The sequence below is a fragment of the Diabrotica virgifera genome, chromosome 2, assembly GCF_917563875.1.
Source record: "Diabrotica virgifera virgifera chromosome 2, PGI_DIABVI_V3a".
In the NCBI taxonomy this organism is placed as follows: Eukaryota; Metazoa; Arthropoda; class Insecta; order Coleoptera; family Chrysomelidae; genus Diabrotica; species Diabrotica virgifera.
The window spans coordinates 104833157-104856966 of record NC_065444.1 but is presented as its reverse complement, the minus strand read 5'-3'; the positions used below and the strand labels follow the sequence as shown (position 1 = coordinate 104856966).

The 23810-nt window shown below is 31.8% G+C and overlaps 1 protein-coding gene across 1 annotated transcript in view; it reads left to right on the top strand.

Moving 5' to 3' along the window:
• Positions 1–23810, top strand: part of LOC126880163 (serine/threonine-protein kinase polo) — a 64788-nt gene that overhangs the window by 19825 nt on the left and 21153 nt on the right. The window contains exon 4 of the mRNA XM_050643916.1: positions 8696–8913. Coding sequence (XP_050499873.1) covers positions 8696–8913 — 218 coding nt within the window. The remainder of the gene's footprint in view (positions 1–8695; positions 8914–23810) is intronic.

Here is a 23810-nt window from a genome sequence, read left to right as displayed (position 1 = left end):
TTTAGGAAGAGTTTCGGTGGATTTACTTGTTTCTTTGGAGTTTTACTTAAAAGATCATTGCTTTCGTTTTAGTGGGTGAAAATTCTAGGCCAGTAGTATTCGACCAATTCTCTAGTTTGTAAATGGCTTGCTGTATATGGGTCGTCATTGTTGATATATTTTTACCACGACAGAATATAACAAGATCATCAGCAAATAGACGGGCTTTGACTAATGGGCTAAGTGACTTAGCGATGTCATTGATGGCAATAAGGAAAAGTGCAACACTAAGAGTAGACCCTTGAGGAATACCGTTTAATTGGATTTTAGAGTCTGAAAGAAAGTTGTCTATTCGAACTTTGAAGTTTCGCCTATATAAAAAATTATTAATAAACTTGATAATATTTCCTTTAATCGACCAACTTGACAGGATTCTTATGATATCTGATCTCCAGATTGTATCATATGCACGCGTTATATCAAAAACTTAACTTAGGACTTAACTTAACTTAGGACTTAAGGTATCGTCAATCGTTCTTTTTGAACTATTTTGTGAAGACTCAATATTCATATGTAAGGTAGTTGATTCGCTCTCAGTTTCTTTGGGGTTCAGTTGATTGTTTGTAGCTGGGGTAGCTGATTGAATTGAAACAGATGCTGGTGTGATGGTTGATATTTCTGGAGGATTTAATATTGGGTTTTTTTCTGCTGTGGTTGGAGCAATAGGATTTGGTTTTGGATTGATAGGTTCTGGTATGCTGGTTGATATTTCTGGAGGAGTGAATGTTGGGATGTTTTCTACTGAGGTCGAAGCGATAGGATTTGAGTTTGGATTGATAGGGTTTTTGCAGTTAGTTGCCGTATGACCATTTTGTTTACAGTTGTAACATGTCAAGTTGCCACTCGATAAGAATATTCTGTATGAAGTATTATCGTAGTTGATTAAAAACGATTCTGGAATTGTGAGGTCTGTTGGGCTGATAAAGATTTGCCTTCTGAAGCTCATTATATGACTAAATTCAGGTAACGGTGCACCAATTTTTAAAAAGGACATTGTAGATTGAATAACAAGTCCCATGGACTCGAGTTCTTTAATTAATACATCATGAGGAATTGATGGACAAACATTAGAGAGAATAATTCTTTCGGAAGGAGTTATATACCTTCGAGCTTGTATAATCTGATTGTTAACCACAATGTTGCCGTTATTTTCAGTCATGAATTTTTCTACGATATTTTCAGATGATAAATACAAACATATTCTATTGTTTGATAATCTAGAGCAGAATAGTAATCTTGTATTTTCGCATCTTCAATGGAATTAAAAATGATTGCCTGGCGCTTAGAGGGATGTTTTTGTTGAATAAGGGCGGTAGAGTAACTTCTTGGTGTAGAATTATCCATTTGAGAATTTCCTGGTAAATTTATTTCACCGCTTTGTGACATATTGATCGATTTTTAAACATTTCTAAGTACGGACCTGTCCCCGGCTGGGAAAAAAGCCGAGCGGACACACAGGTCGATGGTAATTAAATGTTTTTGTTTAACGTCAAGCAGATTTCGATATAAAAATTTACAATAATGTTAAATACTAATTAGATGTTTTCTGTGGAAATTACAGTAAAACTGTACTTACAAATTTGGAAAGTTGAGATTCAATTGATCACTAATAATTTCACCAAGTTTGGTTAAATTTTGAAAACTTATTCTCACTTAATTTGAACTATTTTGTACAGCCAAAATAAACACACCGTTCCGACATACAGTCAGGATCGGCCTCCGTCTCAAGTTTTTACATTGTAAAAAACAAGAGAATTTAAGCGTTTTCCATTAAAATCGTTTTTTTTTTATTTAAACAATTAGTAAACATGAAACATTTTTTTTTATTGACTATTCGTGTATTGTTCCCGCGAATGCATGTGTCTGCAAATTTTCATTCATTTACGTTGAAGAAAAGGCAGTCAAATTAACGTCTAAAGATTTGACGCAATCTATTGAACTAAATAAAAGCGTTTAAAAAATAATTAAAATCTTATTTTATATTAATTTGGTGTTAATAATTATTACTATGTACTATTATTATATTTTTTTGTATTGTATTTATTCATTATAAAACTTCGTTTAGAAATCAAAACTTGTTGGGTTGTAATATTCTGTCCAGATTTGAAACTATCGTGGATTTTTGAAATTGAAAAATTTCATAAAAATTTGGCATTGGGTTTTTCTTTGAGACGAGAAATGCAAATTTTGAAAAATACATTTTAACGGTGATTAGGTTGGGTTTTGGGTTAAATAAATTATAGAAAACACCCAATTTAGAATATATAGTAATATAAGAATATTATGAACCATTATATTTATTTCTAAACTACAATTTTTGGAATTCTAGGAGAAAGTCGACAAAGCAAGTTCTTTACTACCTATTGAATATCAAATTTAAATTTATTTGTAGTGTGATTTAGTACGATGTTTATTCCAGATTAATATTGTAAGTAAAATGAGTCAAAGTGTAATAATTGACAAAGTGTGTCAAAACTATTTAAAGAATCTGGTTGATCATTTAAAAATTATAGTTTCCCCCTCTTTGGTATCACCGGAAGGACCGCAAACGTTTGGATACAATTAGCGTCTCTTTGTGAAGACAATGAAGTCGACTTTACTAAGTAACAAGACATTTACTCAACATACACTACACATTACATTATAATCTGACTGTGAAATCAACTGTACCATGCCAATGGCCTTAGAGTTGTCGAGGCATTTAACCTAAAAAAAAAATTACGGAGATGAAAATGTTTTTGAGGAGATACCAAAGCTTTTCGATTGTGAACATAGACATGAGACACCTCAAGATCCAAAAACTGCAATTAAAATATTATAGTTTTTATTATATTTGATCAAATTCTTTAAATAATAGATTTGATATGATATCTGATTATGATAATGTTTTCGGTTTTTTAGTGATATTTTTACATTAAGTGACAATGATATTTTAAAAAACCGTCTTACTAATTGATAACTAATACAGTAAAGACGGAGGCAAAAGACAAGTTTGATGCAGCTGATTTATTTAGCGAGATAAAAGTTTTATAGTTATTTTCATTACCTAACGTCCTAACGCATCAAATTCTCTTGATATTCTTCAATATATATTTGAAAATAATCTAACTCCATCTTTACCAAATATCACTATTTTATGAAGAACCATCCTCAGGTTTTACCTGTGTCTTTTGTTTTTTTGTGAGAAATCATTTTCAAAGTTAAAGTTAATTAAAAATTATTTGAGGTCTACTGTGGTACAGGAAAGATTATCTGGTTTTGCAATCTTAGCTTAAAGCAAGAGTTCGCCAATAAAGTTTATTTTGAAGATATTATAAAAGAATTTGCTGCAGACAAATCTAGAAAAACACTAATTTAAGTCAATTTAGATTTAAAGTATCAATTTTTAGATTTAACTAGAAAATATAAATTAAGGTTTTATTTATTTTTTTGCCATCATCGGTGAATTAGTTACAAGACTATCCATCCAGAGTTCTTGATACACAGTGGTGCATACACGAAACAGTGGCTTGCAATGTTCTTTAATGATATACTTCAGTCAGGTAACATTCCTTTCTCACTTAAGCGAACAAAGATAATTGCAATTCCGAAACCGGGCAAATCAAACGATAAGCCAGAAAACTACCGCCCCATAGCTCTACTCAGCATGGTATATAAACTATTAGAAAAGCTTCTCCTCAACAGAATTAGTCACAGGATACTAGAAAATGTCCCCATTGAACAAGCTGGCTTCCGCCCTCATCGAAGCTGTACGGACCAAGTGCTATCATTAACAACTTTTATAGAAGCTAGTTTTCAAAAGATACAAAAGACAGCAACAGTATTTATAGATCTAACAGCAGCATATGATACTGTTTGGAGACAGGGATTAATATATAAACTGGCCCGCATTATCCCCTGCAGAAAGATAATTAACCTCATTGACAACATGCTGACCAACAGAGCCTTCCAGGTTATAATGGGAAAGGAGACGAGTAGACAGATGAAACTTAACAATGGTCTTCCACAGGGTTCTGTCCTTGCCCCTTTACTTTTCAGCCTCTATATTGCTGACATGCCTGAAACCGAATCTCGGAAGTTTGGATATGCTGACGACTGGACCCTTGCAACAAGCCACCAATCTTTAGAAACTACAGAAATCACTCTCACGAATGACTTATCCATCCTCAGCGAATACCTTAAGAAATGGAGACTACAGCCAAGTACTACAAAAACTGATCAGCTTTTCATCTAAACAACAAGTTGGCAAACAGAGAATTGCGAGTGTATTTTAATAACAAGCTGTTAAAACACAATAAATACCCGAAATACCTTGGGGTTACTCTAGACAGAACGCTCACATTCAGAGAACACCTGACGAAAACAGCAGCAAAATTGAAAACACGCAACAATATAATACAGAAACTCTGCGGCACTACATGGGGGTCCACAGCATCAACATTAAGATCCTCTGCTCTTGGCCTGATATATCCGGTGGCAGAATACTGTGCTCCAGTGTGGCTAAATAGCAGGCATACCCACCTGGTCGACACCCAACTAAACCGTACTATGCATATGATAACAGGCACAATTAAGCCCACCCCTACAATGTGGCTACCTACCCTTAGTAATATAGCACCACCCAACCTACGCCGCGAACATGCATTGGTTAAAGAATATAACAAAATAATGGACAGTCGCCAGCTTCTAGTCCACAACGACATCCCCGATATTCTTGGAAACCGTCTCCGATCCAGGTTACCCCCTCTACAATCTGCTCAAGCGCTGCAGCAATCCAACTTTGACTTAAATACCCGATGGAGAGAAGATTGGGAAAGTAGGACAGATCCGCATTACCATAGTCTACCGGACATCATAGGGAAACCTGGCGAATTTGAACGTCCCCGTAAGATTTGGGCAGCCCTTAATCGAATTCGAACAAACTGTGGAAGATGCGCCGACTCCCTCCACAGATGGGGTAAACTCCCCTCGCCTTCTTGTGACTGCGGCGCTGCAAGACAGACGATCAGTCACATTGTTCAGGACTGCCCACGCAGAGCATACACAGGCGACCCTATAGACTTTGTAATGGCAACCGAAGGGTCAATCGAATATATAAAAAAATTGGACATCTGTTTGTGATGCATTGTATAATGCATAAATCTAAATATATTCTGTGATATACTTAAGCCATACGCTAAATAAAAATAAATAAATAGTTACAAGAAAAATAAAATTCGAAAAAATTGCAAATTCTTCTTGCAATTTCTGTTCTTTTATTACGAGTAAAAACTAAAAAATTATAGATTTATTTCATAATAATTGGATATAGGTAGTAAATTTACAGGGCGCTAAAATAAGTCCCGCACGCGGTCGCCGCTTATCGTTGCGGGGGCCCTGATTTCGGTAACAAAAATTTTTTGCTTAGATGGCATTATACGGGGGTGAATGGAAGCATTGTATTTTCTCCTAACTTTAAAAAATTCTGTGGAAAAATTGGAGAGCTAATTTTGTTATATACTCCTTTTGTATTATCCTGGAGATATTTCTAGGATTTTGCTTTTTGAAGTATCCGAATATCTCTTTTCTTGTTAGAGCTGTACAATTTTTTGTAAATAAAAACACTGATTGACTCATAAACATAAATATCTTAAATACATAGAGGTTGGATTGATAAGATTAGAATGGCCGCATGCAGCCTAGATCTCAATCCTATCGAACATCTAAGGGGTGAATTAAAAATAGCTATTCCCCGTCTCCTAGGCCTCCAAAAAATTTGGTTCAGTTATGGCCCTGGTAAAGGAATATCGGGTATTCCCCAGGCAAGGATAACACATCTCTATTCGATGCCAAACATATTGCGAGCAGTCGTTGCTGCGAGAGTTGGAAATACCCACTATAGAATTGTTCTGTTTTGTTATTAATTTTAGTGCGTTTATAATAACAAACGAAATGAAAACATGTACATACCTACAAACTGATTCAAGAATCTTGAGATTTGGAGTACAAATAATAAAGTTATAAATTGTCAAACTTATTCAAAAATTTTGGGTGGCAAAATTTTGTGCCGGTGAGTGTATATAATTAAATAATTATATATAATTAAACTGAAAAAAATATATGTTCATTGGCGTAGCAGCACCACTTTACCTGGGGGTGAGGGGGAATTAATTCTATTTTCATACATCACATAATAATATACACATACTTATAATTTATTTAAAAATTACGGCAGTGAGTATTATTATGGTTTATATTAAAAAACTAAGCGATTCAAATGTTTTTTTGCATATTAACAGATTTATTGACAAAATAATCCTGAACAACTAAATTTGTATAAAAAATAAAATTCTAAGAATAAAGAAAAAACACCATACAGTTCAAACTGCTTCACATGCACAAACACTTTGTATAAAAATTCTGAGAATTCAACAAAATTCAATTCCTATCAATTGTAAATGAAGGGTCAGAGGGAAAAACGGCGAATGTCAATTTTTGGTCATTTTGCGATCTTTGTGCAATATGTTAGCTTAGAAAGAGTACTATCAACCTGTGAATGGTCAAGAGGAAATAAAGATGATAATCGTCTTAAAATAACGTCACAAGATTGGACGCAAGGGGGAAAAACAATGAATATTTAACTTTATTTCTCATTTTTCGAAAATGCTTGCAGATAGAAATTTATCGTTCTTCCTCCTGGCCCTTCAAATGGTTCCGACTACAAGTTACTTATTAGATAAATAAATATCATTTTATAATGATTTGGCAACAACACCGACTGGGCAATAAAAGAAAAGGTACATTTAGATACCACTATTTTGGTATTTATATGTTTCTATACAAATGCAAGCTTCGCAAGCTCTTAAAAATTTTAAGGATTAAAATTTAATGGTCGCTGGCTCAAGTCCTATTAGGAGTCCCATTAAGAGTCGCTACGGTGTCAGAGACAGACAATTAAAAAAAATAGTTATTGCTATAAAATTCATACAAATATTTTATATTGAGTATAGGAATGACTGAAAAATATTTTTGAAAATGTTTTATTGAAAAACAACAGATATAAAATGAAAAACCCTAGTATAACAATACATTATTGTTATTTGTAATATAAAAATATTCGCTAGGAACCATTTCCCATAATTCCAACAAACGTTTTTGTTCGGCTTCAAAGACATCTATAAATAAGATTTGACCAAAACTTACCGATAAAATGCAATAATAAGATGCCAAATTTTACCTGAACTGCAAGTTATGCCGATAAAGTAATAACCACACCGTTAGTCGCTACGGAGTCTTGCACCGAAAATAGCTATAAAACTCGCACAACTGTACCCAAGTAGGTAAGAATGTATACTAACACGGGGTTAGTTGATAGGAAGAGGTACAGAAAGTGACGATAGAAAAAACCAGTTATTTTATAAATCCCGAATGAATAATTCTGTCGTCGGTGTGTGACACCGATAGCGACTAACGGAGGGTTAAGGGGGGTATGGTTTGAAATCAACATATCAAGCACATTTTTGTGAATTTTTTTCAAAGCTATGGTAGAATTATTTTATTTTTAAATTAAATAAACAGATTAAGTACAATTCAAAGAATATTTAAGAAAAAATTCAATCCAAAATATTGAAAAATAAGCCATTAGCGACAAATTTTGGCAGGCAGCTAAAAAAAATGGATTTTGCGGTGAACATCAGAACTCTGCACTGGATCATACGAAACAAAAAATTCAAAAAGATTTAATTAGCTTATGAGTTTCACGAGGTAACAACGTCGAGTTTTTTTTATTTTTAATGATTTTTGAATTTTTGGTATCACTCAGAAGTCAAAAATACGAAATTTTTGATAAAAATTTTGTGAAAACCAACAGATTTAATATTGTTGAACAAAAAATAAGCATAAAACGAAAAATATCTCGACGTCGTTACCTCACGAAATGTCTAAAGAAAATCTATTTCAGGTAGATCGGCCAAGTAGTTTTTCAGTTACAATGTCCACCGCATTTGAAAAAGCAGTTTTGAGAAAAATGCGTTTAAAGTTTCAACTGCAATGACAACTGCATCTTCATCTTCTTATTTGTCTGCCAAATCGTAAAGTGAATGAACATTGCAATATGTTTTTTGAATTGCGGAGTAATTTACAAAAGAGAAGGCGAACAGTTGTTTAACTTTTCTCACTACGCTCAAGCGTGCTGGCGCGAAGCCGCGGCAAAGCGGGTCGAAGGTAGGGATATTCAACACCCTGTATCTCGGGTAATTTTACTCCGATCAATTTGAAATTTTCAGGAAGTATTCTTGAAAGTATGCACTTTTATTTGAAATAATAAAAAATTAAATATATACCCCCCCTTACTGGGTTAAAATTGGATACTCCACTGATTTCTGGGGTTATTCTAACATTTTAAATTTACACCCCTGAGAAGGGATACGATTCACACCCAGGGTAAAAGCACATAACGGTACTATATAACTTTTGTTATGTGCGTTATTTTACAACTCATATCAAAATTTAAAGAAAAATTGATGCAGAAATAAATAATTCTGACGTAATAACCCATTTTTAGGTTCAGTAACTGGACTAAACTTATTTTAAAGTAGAAACCAACATTTTCAATTATGGAATGTTTCCTATAGCGATTTTTGAAATAAAACAATCGAGTTCATATTCTTCTTTTTAGATTATCTCCAAACATTTCTTCATCGGCACAGCAAATGATAATATTAATGCTACAATCAGATCCGAAGAACCGTCCAAAAGTAGACGCGCTAATAAGACACGATTTTATACAAAATGGTTATTGTCCTCCCAGTTTGCCTGTTAGTGCACTCACAATGGCTCCTAGATTTGAAAATTGTGATGTGGCTCCTCGTAGGGCACTGATGGAAATAAATAATGGTAAGTTGTTAAAAAACTGTGTCATGGGACTACAAAATAATTTTTACTGTATAGTGTTTGTTTAATCTCAAATAATCATCATTCATATCAGATATTCTTCTTCTTCTTCTTATGCAATCTACTAATGGATGTTCGCGATGACAATTGACCATTTTTCTCTATCCCTTGCAGTATGTATTAGGTCTCCTATGTTTTTTAGTCCTGTCCATTGTTTGACATTACGGAGCCATGACATTTTCTTCCTGCTCACTCCCCTTCTTCCTTCGATCTTTCCTTCAATTAAGGTTTGCAGAAACTGGTATCTTTCATTTCTAATTAGGTGCCCCAGGTATGCCGTTTTTCTCTGTTTAATTGTGCACATCAGTTGTCGTTCTGTACCAATTCTTCTCAGGATTTCTTCATTTGTTATTCTTACGGTCCAGGGAACTTTAACGATTCGTCGATAGATCCACATCTCAAATGCCTCTAGCTTATTCATTGCGTTTACTTTTAAAGTCCATCCTTCCATGCCATATAGGAGCACCGACCATATATAGTATTTTTATTTATTTATTTATTTATTTATTTATTTATTTATTAACGGGATAAACCCAATACATACAAAATACGTGGTAATAATGAAAATATAAAATTTAGATACACGTAAAACTACAACTAAGTATATAACACAAACATAAAAAATAAAAAGAATATAAAATATTTTTAAATGATGAAAACAACTTAATCAATAACAGTTAAATCTATTTAATTTTTTTAAATTCAAAATTCAAGACGCCCGAGTTCTTGTTTAATAGAGGAAACTGAAGAACCAAACAGATCTATTAGATGACTAAACTGTTTCCATACAGGGTCAATCTACTAATTGGTGCATATTGACCATAATTTGTAGCATGCCGTTGTTCCTTGAATATTTGTGGATTTCGTGTCAATCTAGCAGGTATATTAAAGTATACAAGACTTAAAAATTCTTCGGAGTTAATAACACCAGAGATAATTTTGCAAAGATAACAAATATCCAACATGACTCTTCTGCGTTCAAGAGTTTGTAAATTTAATCTCATTAATATATTGTCATAAATATAATTTCCAACTGTTAAACCCATCTTAAAAGCTGCAAAACGTAAAAATTTGTTTTGAACCTTTTCAATATTTAGGATTTGATATGCATAACTAGGTGATCAGACAATAGAACCATATTCATTAATTGATCTCACGATACTGCAATATAAGATTTTTATTGTGTGAATTGACAAATCTTTTGATGAACGTAATACAAAACCCAACATCTTAAATGCCTTCGAAACAGTATGGTCAATGTGAGAGTAAAATGTTAATTTACAATCAAATATTGTACCTAAATCTCGAATTTCGTTCACACGTGTGACAGGAGTATTATTAATAAAATACTGATGGTGAATAGGCGAATGGGATCTAGCAAAAGTTATTAAAAAGCATTTATTAATATTAAGTTCCATATCATTTCTACCACACCACTCATAAAAATCATTTACTTGTGACTGAAGCTGAAAAATGTTATCCTCATTATTGACAGTCTTATATATTTTAACATCATCAGCAAACATTAAAAAGTTAACTTCCTTAAAAATAGAGTGAACATCATTCAAGAACAAATTAAATAGAAGGGGGCCACAGTGGGAATCTTGCGGTACTCCAGATGTAGCTGTAAAATCATTAGAAAGAAAACATCCTATTTTTACACTTAAACTTCGATTAGTCAGGTAACTTTGCACCCAATCAAAGAGACTTCCAGAAATACCATATGCTGTAAGTTTCGCAAGCAAGATATTATGATTGACCTTATCTAATGCTTTAGAAAAGTCAGTATAGATGGAATCTACTTGTAACTTGTTTTCCAAAGCAATAACAATGTCATTCTGATAAAGAAGTAAATTAGTTACTGTATATTTACCCTGTACAAAACCGTGTTGTTCATTCACCAGAATACTACCGAATTCACAAGTAAGCTGCTTAGTAACTAAATAATTTAATAATTTTGGAATTGCTGATAAAGTACAAACTGCTCTGTAGTTTTCAACATTTGACTTTGAACCAGATTTAAATATAGGTTTAATGTAACTACATTTCCAGCAATCAGGGAAAACCCCTTCTTGCAAAGATTTATTGAAAAGTATATACAATGGTTTAGATATAGTACAAACACATTGTTTTAATAGATAGTTAGGAATGCCATCAGGGCCAAGATTTAGTTTAGGAGACAAATTGTGAATACTCTCAAAAATAGTATTAATGTTAAAAGAGCATGAACTCATGTTACCAGCATTTTCAAATTGATATTGTGGGGGGAGGGGGGGGGGGGGGGTAGTATTGTGGTCAGTGAACACTGTAGAAAAATATTTTGCGAATAAATTCATTCATTCATTCAATCATTTTGTGAATCTTAGTCTTAGGTTTAGGTCAAAGTCAGAGTTCGTAAAGAGGTTTCTGAATTTCATGAATGCACTTCTGGCTCTTTCTATCCGACATTTAATTTCCATATCCGACATCCAGTCTTCACATAGCCAGGTTCCCAGGTACTTAAACTTTCTTACGCGCTCTACATCTTGGTTGTTATATGCTAGTCTTGCATTTTGATGTTGACATAATTGACGGCTGATTATAAGGAACTTCGTCTTTTTTATGTTGATGCTAAGTCCCATGTTCTCGCTATGCTTCTCTATATATCAGATATTAAACAGTATATATTTATCACCCCGTATATCACACGAACAAATTGTTATTATATTGCTAACATGTGCGGGCTATTTCATGATCCCCGTGACACCCCCCTTGGATCCGCCACTGTGCACCATTGAGTCTTAGATCAATTTTCAGCTCGCCACAATGGATTACCACGTGGATTGCACCTTAAACTTAGTCTCAGTTAAGGAGTGCTTAGATAAGAATCGAAAATTATGGTGCAACGTAAGTGAGACAGCTTCTCTTCTTGCAGTACCGTCTCCTATCGGAGGTTGGCTACCATCACAGCAATCTTAACTTTGTTGGCTGCAGCTCTGAACAACTGTATTGAACTGCACCCATACCACTCCCTTAAATTTCGCAACCAGGAAATCCTCCTACATTTCTCTTTCCCGAGATTTTTCCTTAGATTATAAATTTTAGCAGAGAGTACTTTTCTCCTCTCATTATGTGGCCTAGACATTCCAGTTTTTTCGTTTGTATGGTTTTTTATTTCGCATTCCTTCCCCATCTTCAGCAAAACATCTTGATTTGTTACTCTCTCTGTCCATGGTATTTTCCACATTCTCCTGTAGCTCCACATCTCGAATGCCTCAATGTTTTTGATGTTATCTTTTTCAGTGTCCAAGCTTCCATGCCGTACAGCAGAACGGAGAAAACATAGCACCTTAACATTCTTGTTCTTAAGTTTATATTTATAGCTGCATAGGAACTTTTTCATTTTGACAAATGATTGTCTCGCTATCTCTATTCGCCTCTTAATTTCTCTTGTCTGGTCATTAGTATCGGTGAACCAAACCCCTAAATATTTGTAGGACTCTTTCAACTAGCTGATTATTTATGGTTAAATTCACATTGGTGTATTCGCGGTGTGCAAGTACTTGAAAGGGAAACCAGAAACGACCGTGCGCGAGTCGCGGAGAAATATTGCAACTGTCTTAATAATTCATATTGTCAATTGAAATTGTCAAATTGACGTATATTTCATACCTTCTGTCATTGAAGCAGAAAAATTATATATTGCTCCACAATATTGATATGATATGCAATTATTGTATAAAGGTAAATTTAATTAATTGTATTTTGCTTGCAGTACTGAATTTTAATAACTAATTTTATTTACTACTTACAATTGTTTACGTTTTGATAACATAACCTGAATCTTATTTTTTCTTCTTATTATTTTTTTTGGGCTATGGCCTTGACAATTATCCAGTAACCAGGACTAATATAATTGGACAATATAATTAAAAGTGCGAATAAAGTTGCAGAGCGTAGAAATAGGGGTCGCTTTGCCGAACTTGCACGGTACCAATAGTTTCTTTGTTACAATCATGCATTTAGTCTTTTTGATGTTCAGTTTTAGACCATACTTATTTATTAAGTGAGACTTTAGCGGCCCTATCTATAAGCTGAGATGGACAAAGCTGGAGTTTAAGATTTGTTGGTGCAACCAGGCATTAGCGTCCCAAAGTTTTTTATGAGTTTTTAAAACAAGGACAGAAATAATTCCATAAGTAATTTCCACTCTATATGTCGCCGTTTTGAAGGCCCTGACAAACCATGAAGTCGTAATTTTCTAGTACAGCTCCTCTCCACTTGGTTGTTCAATGTGGTAAGTCCACATTAAACTGAAGTCCTGTATTATTTGTATACACTTCATAAAATATACCACACATATGAGCTACCTAGACTCAAAATTGGCTATCACACATTCAGAAGAAAAATTGACTATTGTCTATGTATGAAATTATGTTTATTAGTCATTACCGAGGAAGCAAATGATATTAAACCGTCCAGTTTATATTTTCCTGGTTGACAATTTGTAACGAGTGTTTGTTCTTTAGATTCTGTTAACTGGAGACAAATGTGACGAATACAGATGCCAATCGAAAAATTTTTATCTAACTTCAAAAGAAATAACAGTACACCTACAATTTTTTATTTTTGTTATCACCCAATTTTGAAAAAATGTGAACGTTGAATTATCTACGTCCTTCTCTCCGTCCGTCCGTAAATATAACTCCTCCGTCATTATACCAGGTAGAATGACAAATGAGGTGACGAATAATAAACGCTTATAACCCAAGGATGGTACTAAAGCTGAGAAATTTAAACTAGGACTTCCGGTTTTAGAAGTGCAACCGGAAGTACTGTTTTAAAGTCGCCGGAATAGTACAAGCGATATATTATTCGACGCGCCTTAGCAAGATAAAAATAAATATTTAGGTACTGCCTGTTTTTATATTACTTACCGGAAGTAATATAAAACACATGGTTTATAACCTAACTCAACTATTAAGAGCAGAAGATTACAATATTTATCAAATTTTGTACAAACATTTTATGTATTAGATTAAGTTTATAACCTATGTTTTTTCCCTTCGTGTTAAGCCCTATGTCTATCCAAGGTTCACCTGTCTCGTCTAAATGCTCTGATCGACCCCTGAGTGTCAAATTGTATCCTAGTCCAATATCCCAATTTATATTAGAAAAAATAAAGATAATGAAAAAAAAATAATAAAAAATAAATAAATAAATAAAAAAAAGATTTAAATAAAAACACAACGAAAGGAAATACCTAATTTCAAATAGAAATAAAAATTGTGAAAAATTAGATATATAGAAAACAGTTCTTTGTAAAATTGGAGCAGGATTATGATTAGATACCTACCTAAACAAACGAGTAGAAAGCAAGAAGGACTCATTTAGAGCTTCCGCATAAATAATACAAAATGATTCTAAAAAGGTAAGATGGCGAATGGACATTGCCCAAACATACACACATATTATTCGACCCGCCTTAGCAAAACGAGAACAAATATATACTTCTGGTTTCATGACTGTCCGCGAATATAACTCCTCCGTTATTAATACAGATAGAATGACAAGTGAGGTGTCGAATGAAAGCCAAGGATGGTATTAAAGGTAAGAAATTTGACCTCGGACTTCCGATTTTAGAGTTGCAACCGGAAGTACCGTTTTAAAGTCACCGAAATAGTATTAGCGATATATTGTTTGAGATGCGTTACCAAGAACAAATGCGTTACTTTTAATTTTTATATCATTTTTGGTTAAACAGTTCTAGAAGTTCATATTATAGTCGCAGAAATCATGTGACATGTCAATCGAAGCGTATTGAGAAGTCGAGGTTGAGTCTTTAGTTCCGGTTTTGAAGTCATTTCCGTTTAAGCAATTATGACCGAAAGTTTAGTAAAAATTAGTCAAAATTTGTGAAATCTTATATCAATCGACGCAACACGAAGAGTTTAAATATCGACTTCCGGTTCTACTTTCAGTCACTTTGGGTGAAATCCTAGGACTTAAGAGGTCCAATTACTTGTTTATCTTATAATTGAGGCCTATAGAATCAAAACCTGCTAGCTCCATGTTTTAAAATTTTGTCAGGAGGCTAAAAAACATAAAAATGTCAATTTTCCAAAAAGTATCCGGCATTTCTCAATCAAATGGTCATTAATAAATGTCATAAAATTGCACACTAATTCCCACATCGATTCCCACATCGACGGCAGGCGCAGACGGCAACTGCAAACGGCAGTTACAGTTGTTACCATGACATCTAACTGCAATTGCTGTCCGGCAGAACGTCAGTTGCTAATAATTACAACACATTAATAGTGCAAAGTAAATACGTATGTCGTGGTAACAACTCTAACTGCCGTCTGCAGTTGCCGTTTGCCGAACAAATTGTCAAATTGACGTCGAAGTACTTATCAAAGTTTTTTAGAAAAAAATTGATTTTTTAGTTACTTTGGAAGCTGTAAAGGTGCAAGAGAATATATTTATATCAAAATATATATAGTAATTATTATTACGCAAAGAAATAGTGAATTCCTCACTGAAAGAAAACTATATTAGTACATGGTGATAAACATAGATATCAAAATCTTTATTTGGTCTCGTTTAGTATCCTTTTTTAGTGATTTAATTGACCATAATATAAAGGATTACATTTATATCCAGATAAAGGTAAAAATTGTTAGTGTTCAAGAAATCAGTGAAGCTCTTACTGAAGAAGTGACACAAATAGACGTCAAAACTTTAATAAAATCTGTTGATATCCCGTTAAGAGAATCCAGTTAACGGTCTCAAATCATACGAAAGTGTGAAACGAACTCTCCTTGATGATCCCATCAACTAGTTGTAATATATATAAACGTTAACCCCATGGAGGAGGATTTTATAACAGGCATCCAAATTCAAATAGGTTAGAACATTTCTATTTATTTTAGTAAGAACATCTGTGTATGTATCCTGTATTTCTTTAGTGTTAGTAGTTAGTACTCCTGCCACCTCCACGTGGTTAGGGGGCGGGCAACCACTCCACTGCCATAAGTCGGGGTCCTCCCACAATAAGCTCAGTGGTAGGGCTAAGAGCACACTGAAGAAATTGTAGGTAAAAAAGTGGAAAAAATGGGAGATAAAAAGAAAATTACTTCTTTTGGAGGTAATTCATCTCAAATAGATGACATAATTGAAAATAGTTTTAGAATTAGTATTAATACCTTATCTCAAAATAATAATAATGAAATATTAGATAATAGTATTGTAGATAATAATATAAATAATACTGAATTAAATATAAATTTGAATGAAAATATTGATAATACTAAAACAAAAATTAAAGACTTACTTGACTTCATTGAAGGTGAAATGGAAATAGGTAAAAGATTAAGTAAAATAGGAAAAGATGATTTAAAAAATAGAATAATGTTATTAGCAATGGAATATGGAAATATGGAAGGACAAATAAAAATATTAAAAGAAGAAAATAATAGACAAAGAATAGAATATGAAAAATTAAGAACAATAACACAAACACAAGAAACGAAACAAACATATGCTGCAATAACATCAAAACCAATAAATAATAAAACTGAAAATCAAAAACTAATAGAGACACAAAAACAAATAAACACTCTTTTTATAACAAGTGAAACAGCACAAACTGGAAGAAAAGTACAAGAAGAACTTACGAAAGTTCTAGATCCAGAAAAAAATAAATTAAAAATAAACAAAATGAGAACATCAGGAAGAGTATTAATAATTGAAACTCCAACACTAGAAGACATTGAAAAAATAAAAAATAATGAAAAAATAAAAGAAAAATTTAAATGTGAACTTCCAAAAAAAAAGAAAACCACTAGTAATAATGTATGATTTACCAAGCAACGAAAAAGAAGAAATTATATTAAATAAAATATATACTCAAAATTTTGAAAATATAACAAAAGAAGACTTTACAAACAATTGTAAATTAAAATTTAAGACAGGACCAAGAGAGAAATCTACGGTCCATTATGTATTAGAAGTGTCACCTGATATAAGAAAACAATTAATAATAAATAAAACATATGTTGGTTTTACAAGTGTAAACACAAAAGATTACATAGTGGTAGCAAGTAATGATCTAGGACACGTAAGCAAACACTGTAATAAAGAAACAACATGTAACCATTGTGGTGAAAATCACGAAAGAAAAAATTGTAATAAAACAGGACAGCCAAAGGTATGCATACCTTGCAAACACAGAGGAAAACAATGTAATAAAGAAAATAAAAATTGTACAACTTATGCTCTACTTTTAAATCGTCTAATTCAAAAAACAGACTATGGTACATAAATATTATTTAAAATTTAATTAAAATTAAAATTAAAATGAAAATTAAAATTAAATTTGAAATTAAAATTAAATTAAAATTAAATTTTATAACATTAAAAATTAATATAATAAAAAATAAAAAATTTCAAAAACATAAAAACCAATGTGATGCAATGGTTAAAAACAGAGTCATGAGAACAAAAAATCATACTTTAAATGCTAAAAATACAAAAAATATAAATCATAATATAAAACAAAAATACTTTAAAAATAATAAAAATTATTGTATCAGAGAAGAGGGAATAAACTCAGATAAAATAATTAAAAATAATAAAATACACAGATATGGTGATAAAATACTAAAAATGAAAATTTATTCGATTCTAATAAACACGGAAACCAAAATGAAATTAATAAAAAAAAACAAACCAAATTAATTAATGACAAACAAAACATTCAATATAAAAATAGGACAAATAAATGGTATGAGAAGTATCACAGTACTACATGAAATAAGAAAAACAGCAGAAGAAAATAGTCTTGATATGGTTTGCATTCAAGAACCATACACAAGACTAGGAAAAATTCAACACATGCCAATTAATGCACAATGTGCAAGCATAGGAGAAAATCCAATGGCGGTAACCGTATTATTCAATAAAAATATGAGACTTCTAATTCTAAAACAATTTAGTGATCGACACTGTATCTGTGTAGAATTGCTAACAAAAGCAGGTAAATTTATCATAGCTAACCTATATTGTCAGTTCTGTGAAGATATTGATGAATACGTGGAAAAGATAAGAGCTATATTTATAACGTATAGAGAGGAAAAAGTTATAGTTGTAGCAGACGTAAATGCAAAATCAATATTGTGGAATTCAACTCAAACAGATCAAAAAGGATTATTAGTAGAAGATATGATTAATGAACTAGAGTTGATAGTACACAATAAACCAGGAAACCCACCAACTTTTCAAAACAGAGCTGGTGCGGCTAGCAATATAGATATAACAATATCAAATGTTGCAGTAGCACACCTAGTTAAGGATTGGAAAGTGATGGAGCATGCAACAATAAGTGATCACAACCTTATAACTTTCAATCTTAATAACCTAAATCCACGTAATACGGAAATATCTTCGGTAAGATACAATATAGGTAAAGCAAATTATGAACTATTAAAGTCTGAGTTTCGACCACCTTGTCTGGTACAAAGGGGATCTAATATAAATATTGCAACAAAAGAATTAACCAAACAAATTAAAAAAGCAATGGATATAGCAATACCAAAAATAAAAGAAAATAGTAAAGTAAAAAACTCAGCCTGGAAGGAAAACCTCACAAGAATGAGAAGCAGAGTTAGATATGCGCGAAAGCGATATCAACGATGTGGTATCTATCTTGAGAGGCAAATCCTTCTAGGTGAGTATAGAAGACTAAAACAAGAATATAAACAAGAAATAAAAATAACAAAAGCTAAAAGTTGGGAAACCTTCGTATCAAGACACTTAGAATTAGATATGTGGGGAATACCATATAAAATAGTTTCTAAAAAAATTAGATGTCCGACAATGCTTTCTACTTTAAAAAAAGAAGATGGAACATTTACAGAAAGTTGGGAAGAATCGGCCGAAACATTACTTAATGTATTATTACCTCCAGATAAATTAGAAGGAGAAACAGTAGAACAAAGAAATATAAGAGAAGAAATGATACAAGAATACCAAATAGAAGAAGAAAGAGAAATAGAGGAATTCACAGAAGAAGAAGTATATGAAAGTATGGGAGAAATGAAAAGAAAGAAGGCACCTGGACCGGATAATATTCATGTTGAAATACTTCAAGCATTGTCGGAACAAATAATTCCAGTACTAACATCATTATATAATGAATGTCTTAGACAAAGAAGGTTTCCCAATAATTTTAAACAAGCAGAAGTTATAATAATACATAAAGGGGAAGATAAAGATCCTGCCTTACCGAAATCATATAGACCGGTATGTTTATTGAATACAATGGGAAAATTACAAGAAAAATTACTATGTAAAAAATTAAATCAAATAAGAACAGAAATTGGATTACATCCTGGTCAGTATGGTTTTAGGAAAGGTAGATCAACAGAAGATGCAATAAATAAAGTATTTGAAATAGTAAACGAAAGCATAAAAAAGTATGTTTTAATGATCTTTATAGACGTGTCTGGGGCTTTTGACAATCTTTGGTGGCCGTCATTCTTTGAAAGACTTCGAAGAATGAGATGTCCAAAGAATCTGTACGGAAGTCTCAGAAACTACTGTCAAGACCGATATGCAAGCCTAAGCTGTCCAACAGGAAAAAAGACAAAACATATCACAAAAGGATGTCCACAAGGATCAGTTTGTGGACCTATGTTCTGGGATGTAATGCTAGAGGAACTGTTGGAACAATTGACTATAGATCCTGAAGTGCTTGGAAGCATAGCATATGCAGATGATTTGTTGTTGATCATAGATGCAAACTCAAGAAGAGAATTAGAAAATAAATCAAATGAAGTATTAATAAGAGTAAATGATTGGATGAATAAAGTAAAATTAACAATATCAGATTCAAAAACAACATATAGTTTAATAAAAGGAAATTTAGAAAGAGATCCAATTATAAAAATTAGAGGGAAAACAATAAAAAGAAAAATGGAAACAAGATATTTAGGTATTATAATAGACGAACAAAAATTATTTACAAAACACATGAATTGTGTCTGTGAAAAGGCAACAAAGATCATGCATAGCATTGCTAGTCTAGCACAGAAGGAATATAGAATTTCGTTCCGACAGATGAGAATATACCTAAGTACAATACTTGCATCAATTGTAGGGTACGGTTCAAGTGTATGGGCACATAGATTAATAAATAAAAAAAACGCAGAAAAATTAAATAGAGCTCAGAGAGGATTTCTTGTAAGAATGACGGGAGCATTTGGAACAACTGCAACACAGGCACTCACAGTTTTAACTGGAGTAATGCCAATGCATTTAGAAACACAAAAAAGAGCATGTAATTATTGGCTAAAAAAAGAAAAATATGAAAAAATAATACAAATAATAGGATTAGATATAAGAAATAAAAGAGAATTAAAAGAAATAATAAATAGAAAAAGACAAAATGAATGGGAAAATTCAACAAAATCTAGACGTTTATACAATTTTATACCAATATTAGAAAACATTCCAAATTATTTTAATCCAAAACAAGGTTTAATACACTTTTTAACAGGACATGGACCGTACCCAACATATTTGGAAAGATTTAACTTAAAAGATGATGCATATTGTGAATGTGGAGAACTAGGTACACCAGAACATATAGTGTTACATTGTGAAAATACTATAGAAAATGAAGAACACAGAGAAATGAGAAGAAGATTAGAAAGAATTGAAATAAAAGATATATTACAAAATGAAGAATATTTTGAAATATTAAACAATCTCACACAAATAATATCTAAAAAACAACAAGAAATCTATAATAATAGAAGAAGACAACCAATAATCCAACCCTGATGAAGTTGAGTAAGATAAAGTTAAAATAAATAAAATAAAATATAAATTCAAAAATAGATATTTACAATTATAATAATAATAATTCAATATAAAATAAATAAATAAAAATAATAATTCAATACATAATTCATAAAAAAAAAATAAAAAAAATAAAAACTACCAACTCTCTTCTGAAAATAGAGGGACTGTCTTTATAACTTAGAAGGGAGTTGATAGTACCAAAAATATTTTAAATTGTTTATTTAAATTTGTTTGTTATACGTAATTAAGAGATTATGGCAAATTGTTATTGTAAAAATAGATTTAATAGTTGAGTAAAAAATGTAAAAATATAAAAAAAAAATATCTGTAATCCCATCAGGAAAAAACGACCTGGATTAGTCACTAGAGGCCAGGTCATATGTATAAATAATAAATAAAAAAAAAAAAAAAAAAAAAAAAGTTGCCGTTTGCCGCCTGCAGTCGATGTCGGAATCGTACCTTTAGCAGAACGAAAAATTTAGGATTTAGCAGGTTTTGATTCTTATGGTTTCAATTAATAGCCCGATCAAAGAACAATCTGACCCAAAAAAAAAAAAATAAAGGATGAAAATTTGGAAATAGGTAGTTGAAATTGTCTATTATTATATAAGAAAAAGTTTACAATTCTACATCCCCTCAATTTGAGATAAATGAAGGGATACCCCCTTCTCGGGGGTGAAAAATATACATTCAAAATAAGTCCGGATCCTGGATAAAATGTCTAATTCTAAACAACTTTTGTTCTATAGAGTTTTTCACCAAGTCAATACTTTTCGAGTTATTTGCGAGTGAGTATGTTCATTTTTAACAAGAAAAAACATGTTTTTGGACGGTTTTTCGCAAATACCTCAAAAAGTAAGTATTTTATCGAAAAAAATATTCTCAGCAAACATATAGCTTATAAAATTTTTTAAAAGATGGTGTAGGCGTGAAGTTTATAGACCCAGCAGAAGCAGAGTTGTAGCTAATGAAAAGTAGGCTCTTCTTCGTCAAATTCCAAATCGAATATTTAAATGTGAAATAACCAAAAAACGAAGCAATTTTCGGGGGGCAAAATTCATTACAACTTTTTTAAAGTGTGTAAAAAAGGTTTATTTTTATTTTTCAAAAAAAGTTCTAACATTAAAAGTGAGTTACGCTCAAAATATTGTTGGCCTCTCTTATTTTTTGTTTAAAAGAATCACGAAAATCGCCCCCTAATTAGCACTCCAAATAAATTTAATCGTTATCGCTTCACCAGTTACTTTGATTATGTATTCTCTATATGATCTGTAAGTTTTATCGGTTCAAAGTGCTTATTTTTGAAAAGGTTGTAGTTAAAATGCTTGAACGAGTAACTAATCACGAGTTTAGGCAAATTTTGAACAGCCATAGCATAACCAATTTTTTCTAAGAAGAAAACAAAAAATCCAAAATATTCAGAAAAGCAAAACGTACATTGTATTACTATTTGAAATTTTTGGTATTATTAATTATTTTTAAGTTAACTTGAAAAAAATTGGAATTTTTTTTCAAAATAAAAAAAAAGTTTATTTTAAAACTAATTTTTTCCAAAAATGAGCACTTTGAACCAATTAAACTTATAGATCATATAAATAATACATAATTAAAGTAACTTGTAAAGCGGTAACGATTAGTTTTATTTGGGAAGCTAATTAGGGGGTGATTTTCGCGATTTTTTTACCAAAAAATAAAAGGTACCAACAACATTTTGAGCGTAACTCACTTACTTTTAATGCTAGAAGTTTTTTCAAAAAAAAAACAAGGATAAACCTTTTTTTACACACGTTAAAAAAGTGGTAATGAGTTTTCCCCGAAAAGTGCTCCGTTTTTTGGTTATTTCACGTTGAAATATTCGATTTGGAATTTGACGAATAAGAACCTAGTTTTCATTAGCTACAGCTCTGCTTCTACTGAGTCTAGAGTCTTCATGTATACACCATTTTTTCTTGTTTTTATAGGCTATATTTTTACTAAGAATATTTTTTTCGTTAAAATACTTAGTTTTTGAGTTATCTGCGAAGAACCGTCCAGAAACATTTTTTATTTTTGTTAAAAATGAACATATTCACTCGCAAATAACTCGAAAAGTATTGACTTAAAGAAAAAACTCTATAGAACAAAAGTTGCTTAGAATTAGTCATTTTATTCAATTCCGGACTTATTTTGAACATATGTTTTCTCACCCCCGAGAAAATATTTTTCACCCCGTATTTCCCAATTTTTGTAAAATGGAGAGGATGCAGATTTGTAAACTTTTTCTTATACAGGGTGTCCCGAAAAGATTGGTCATAAATTATACCACACATTCTAGGGTCAAAAATAGTTCGATTGAACCTAACTTACCTTAGTACAAATGTGCTCATAAGAAAAGTTATAGCCCTTTGAAGTTACAAAATGAAAATCGATTTTTTTCAATATATCGAAAACTATTAAAGATATTTTATTGAAAATGGAAATGTATCATTCTTATGGCAGGATGATCTTAAAACAAAATTATAGTGAGATTTGTCCACCCCATAAAAATTTTATGGGGGCTTTGATCCCTTAAACCCCCCCAAACTTTTGTGTACGTTCCAATTAATTCATTATTGTGGTAACATTAGTTAAACATAACGTTTCTAAAACTTTTTTGCCTCTTATTATTTTTTCGATAAGTGAGTTTTTATCGAAATGCGGCTTCTTTTTTAATATATTTACATAAAATTTTTATGGGAGTTTTGTTCCTTTAAACCCCCCAAATGTTTGTGTACGTTCCAATTAAACTATTATTGTGGTACCATTAGTTAAACACAGTGTTTTTAAAACTTTTTTGCCTCTTAGTCTTTTTTTGATGTCACCTTTTATCGAGATGTGGCTTCTTTTTAAAAATATACCTAAAAATGTAAATTATAAATACATTTTCAGATTATCAACAGGTCTCTATAATCGTACTTAACCATATACAAATATGTGGTGGATTCGAAAAATATTCAAAATATCTCTATAAACAC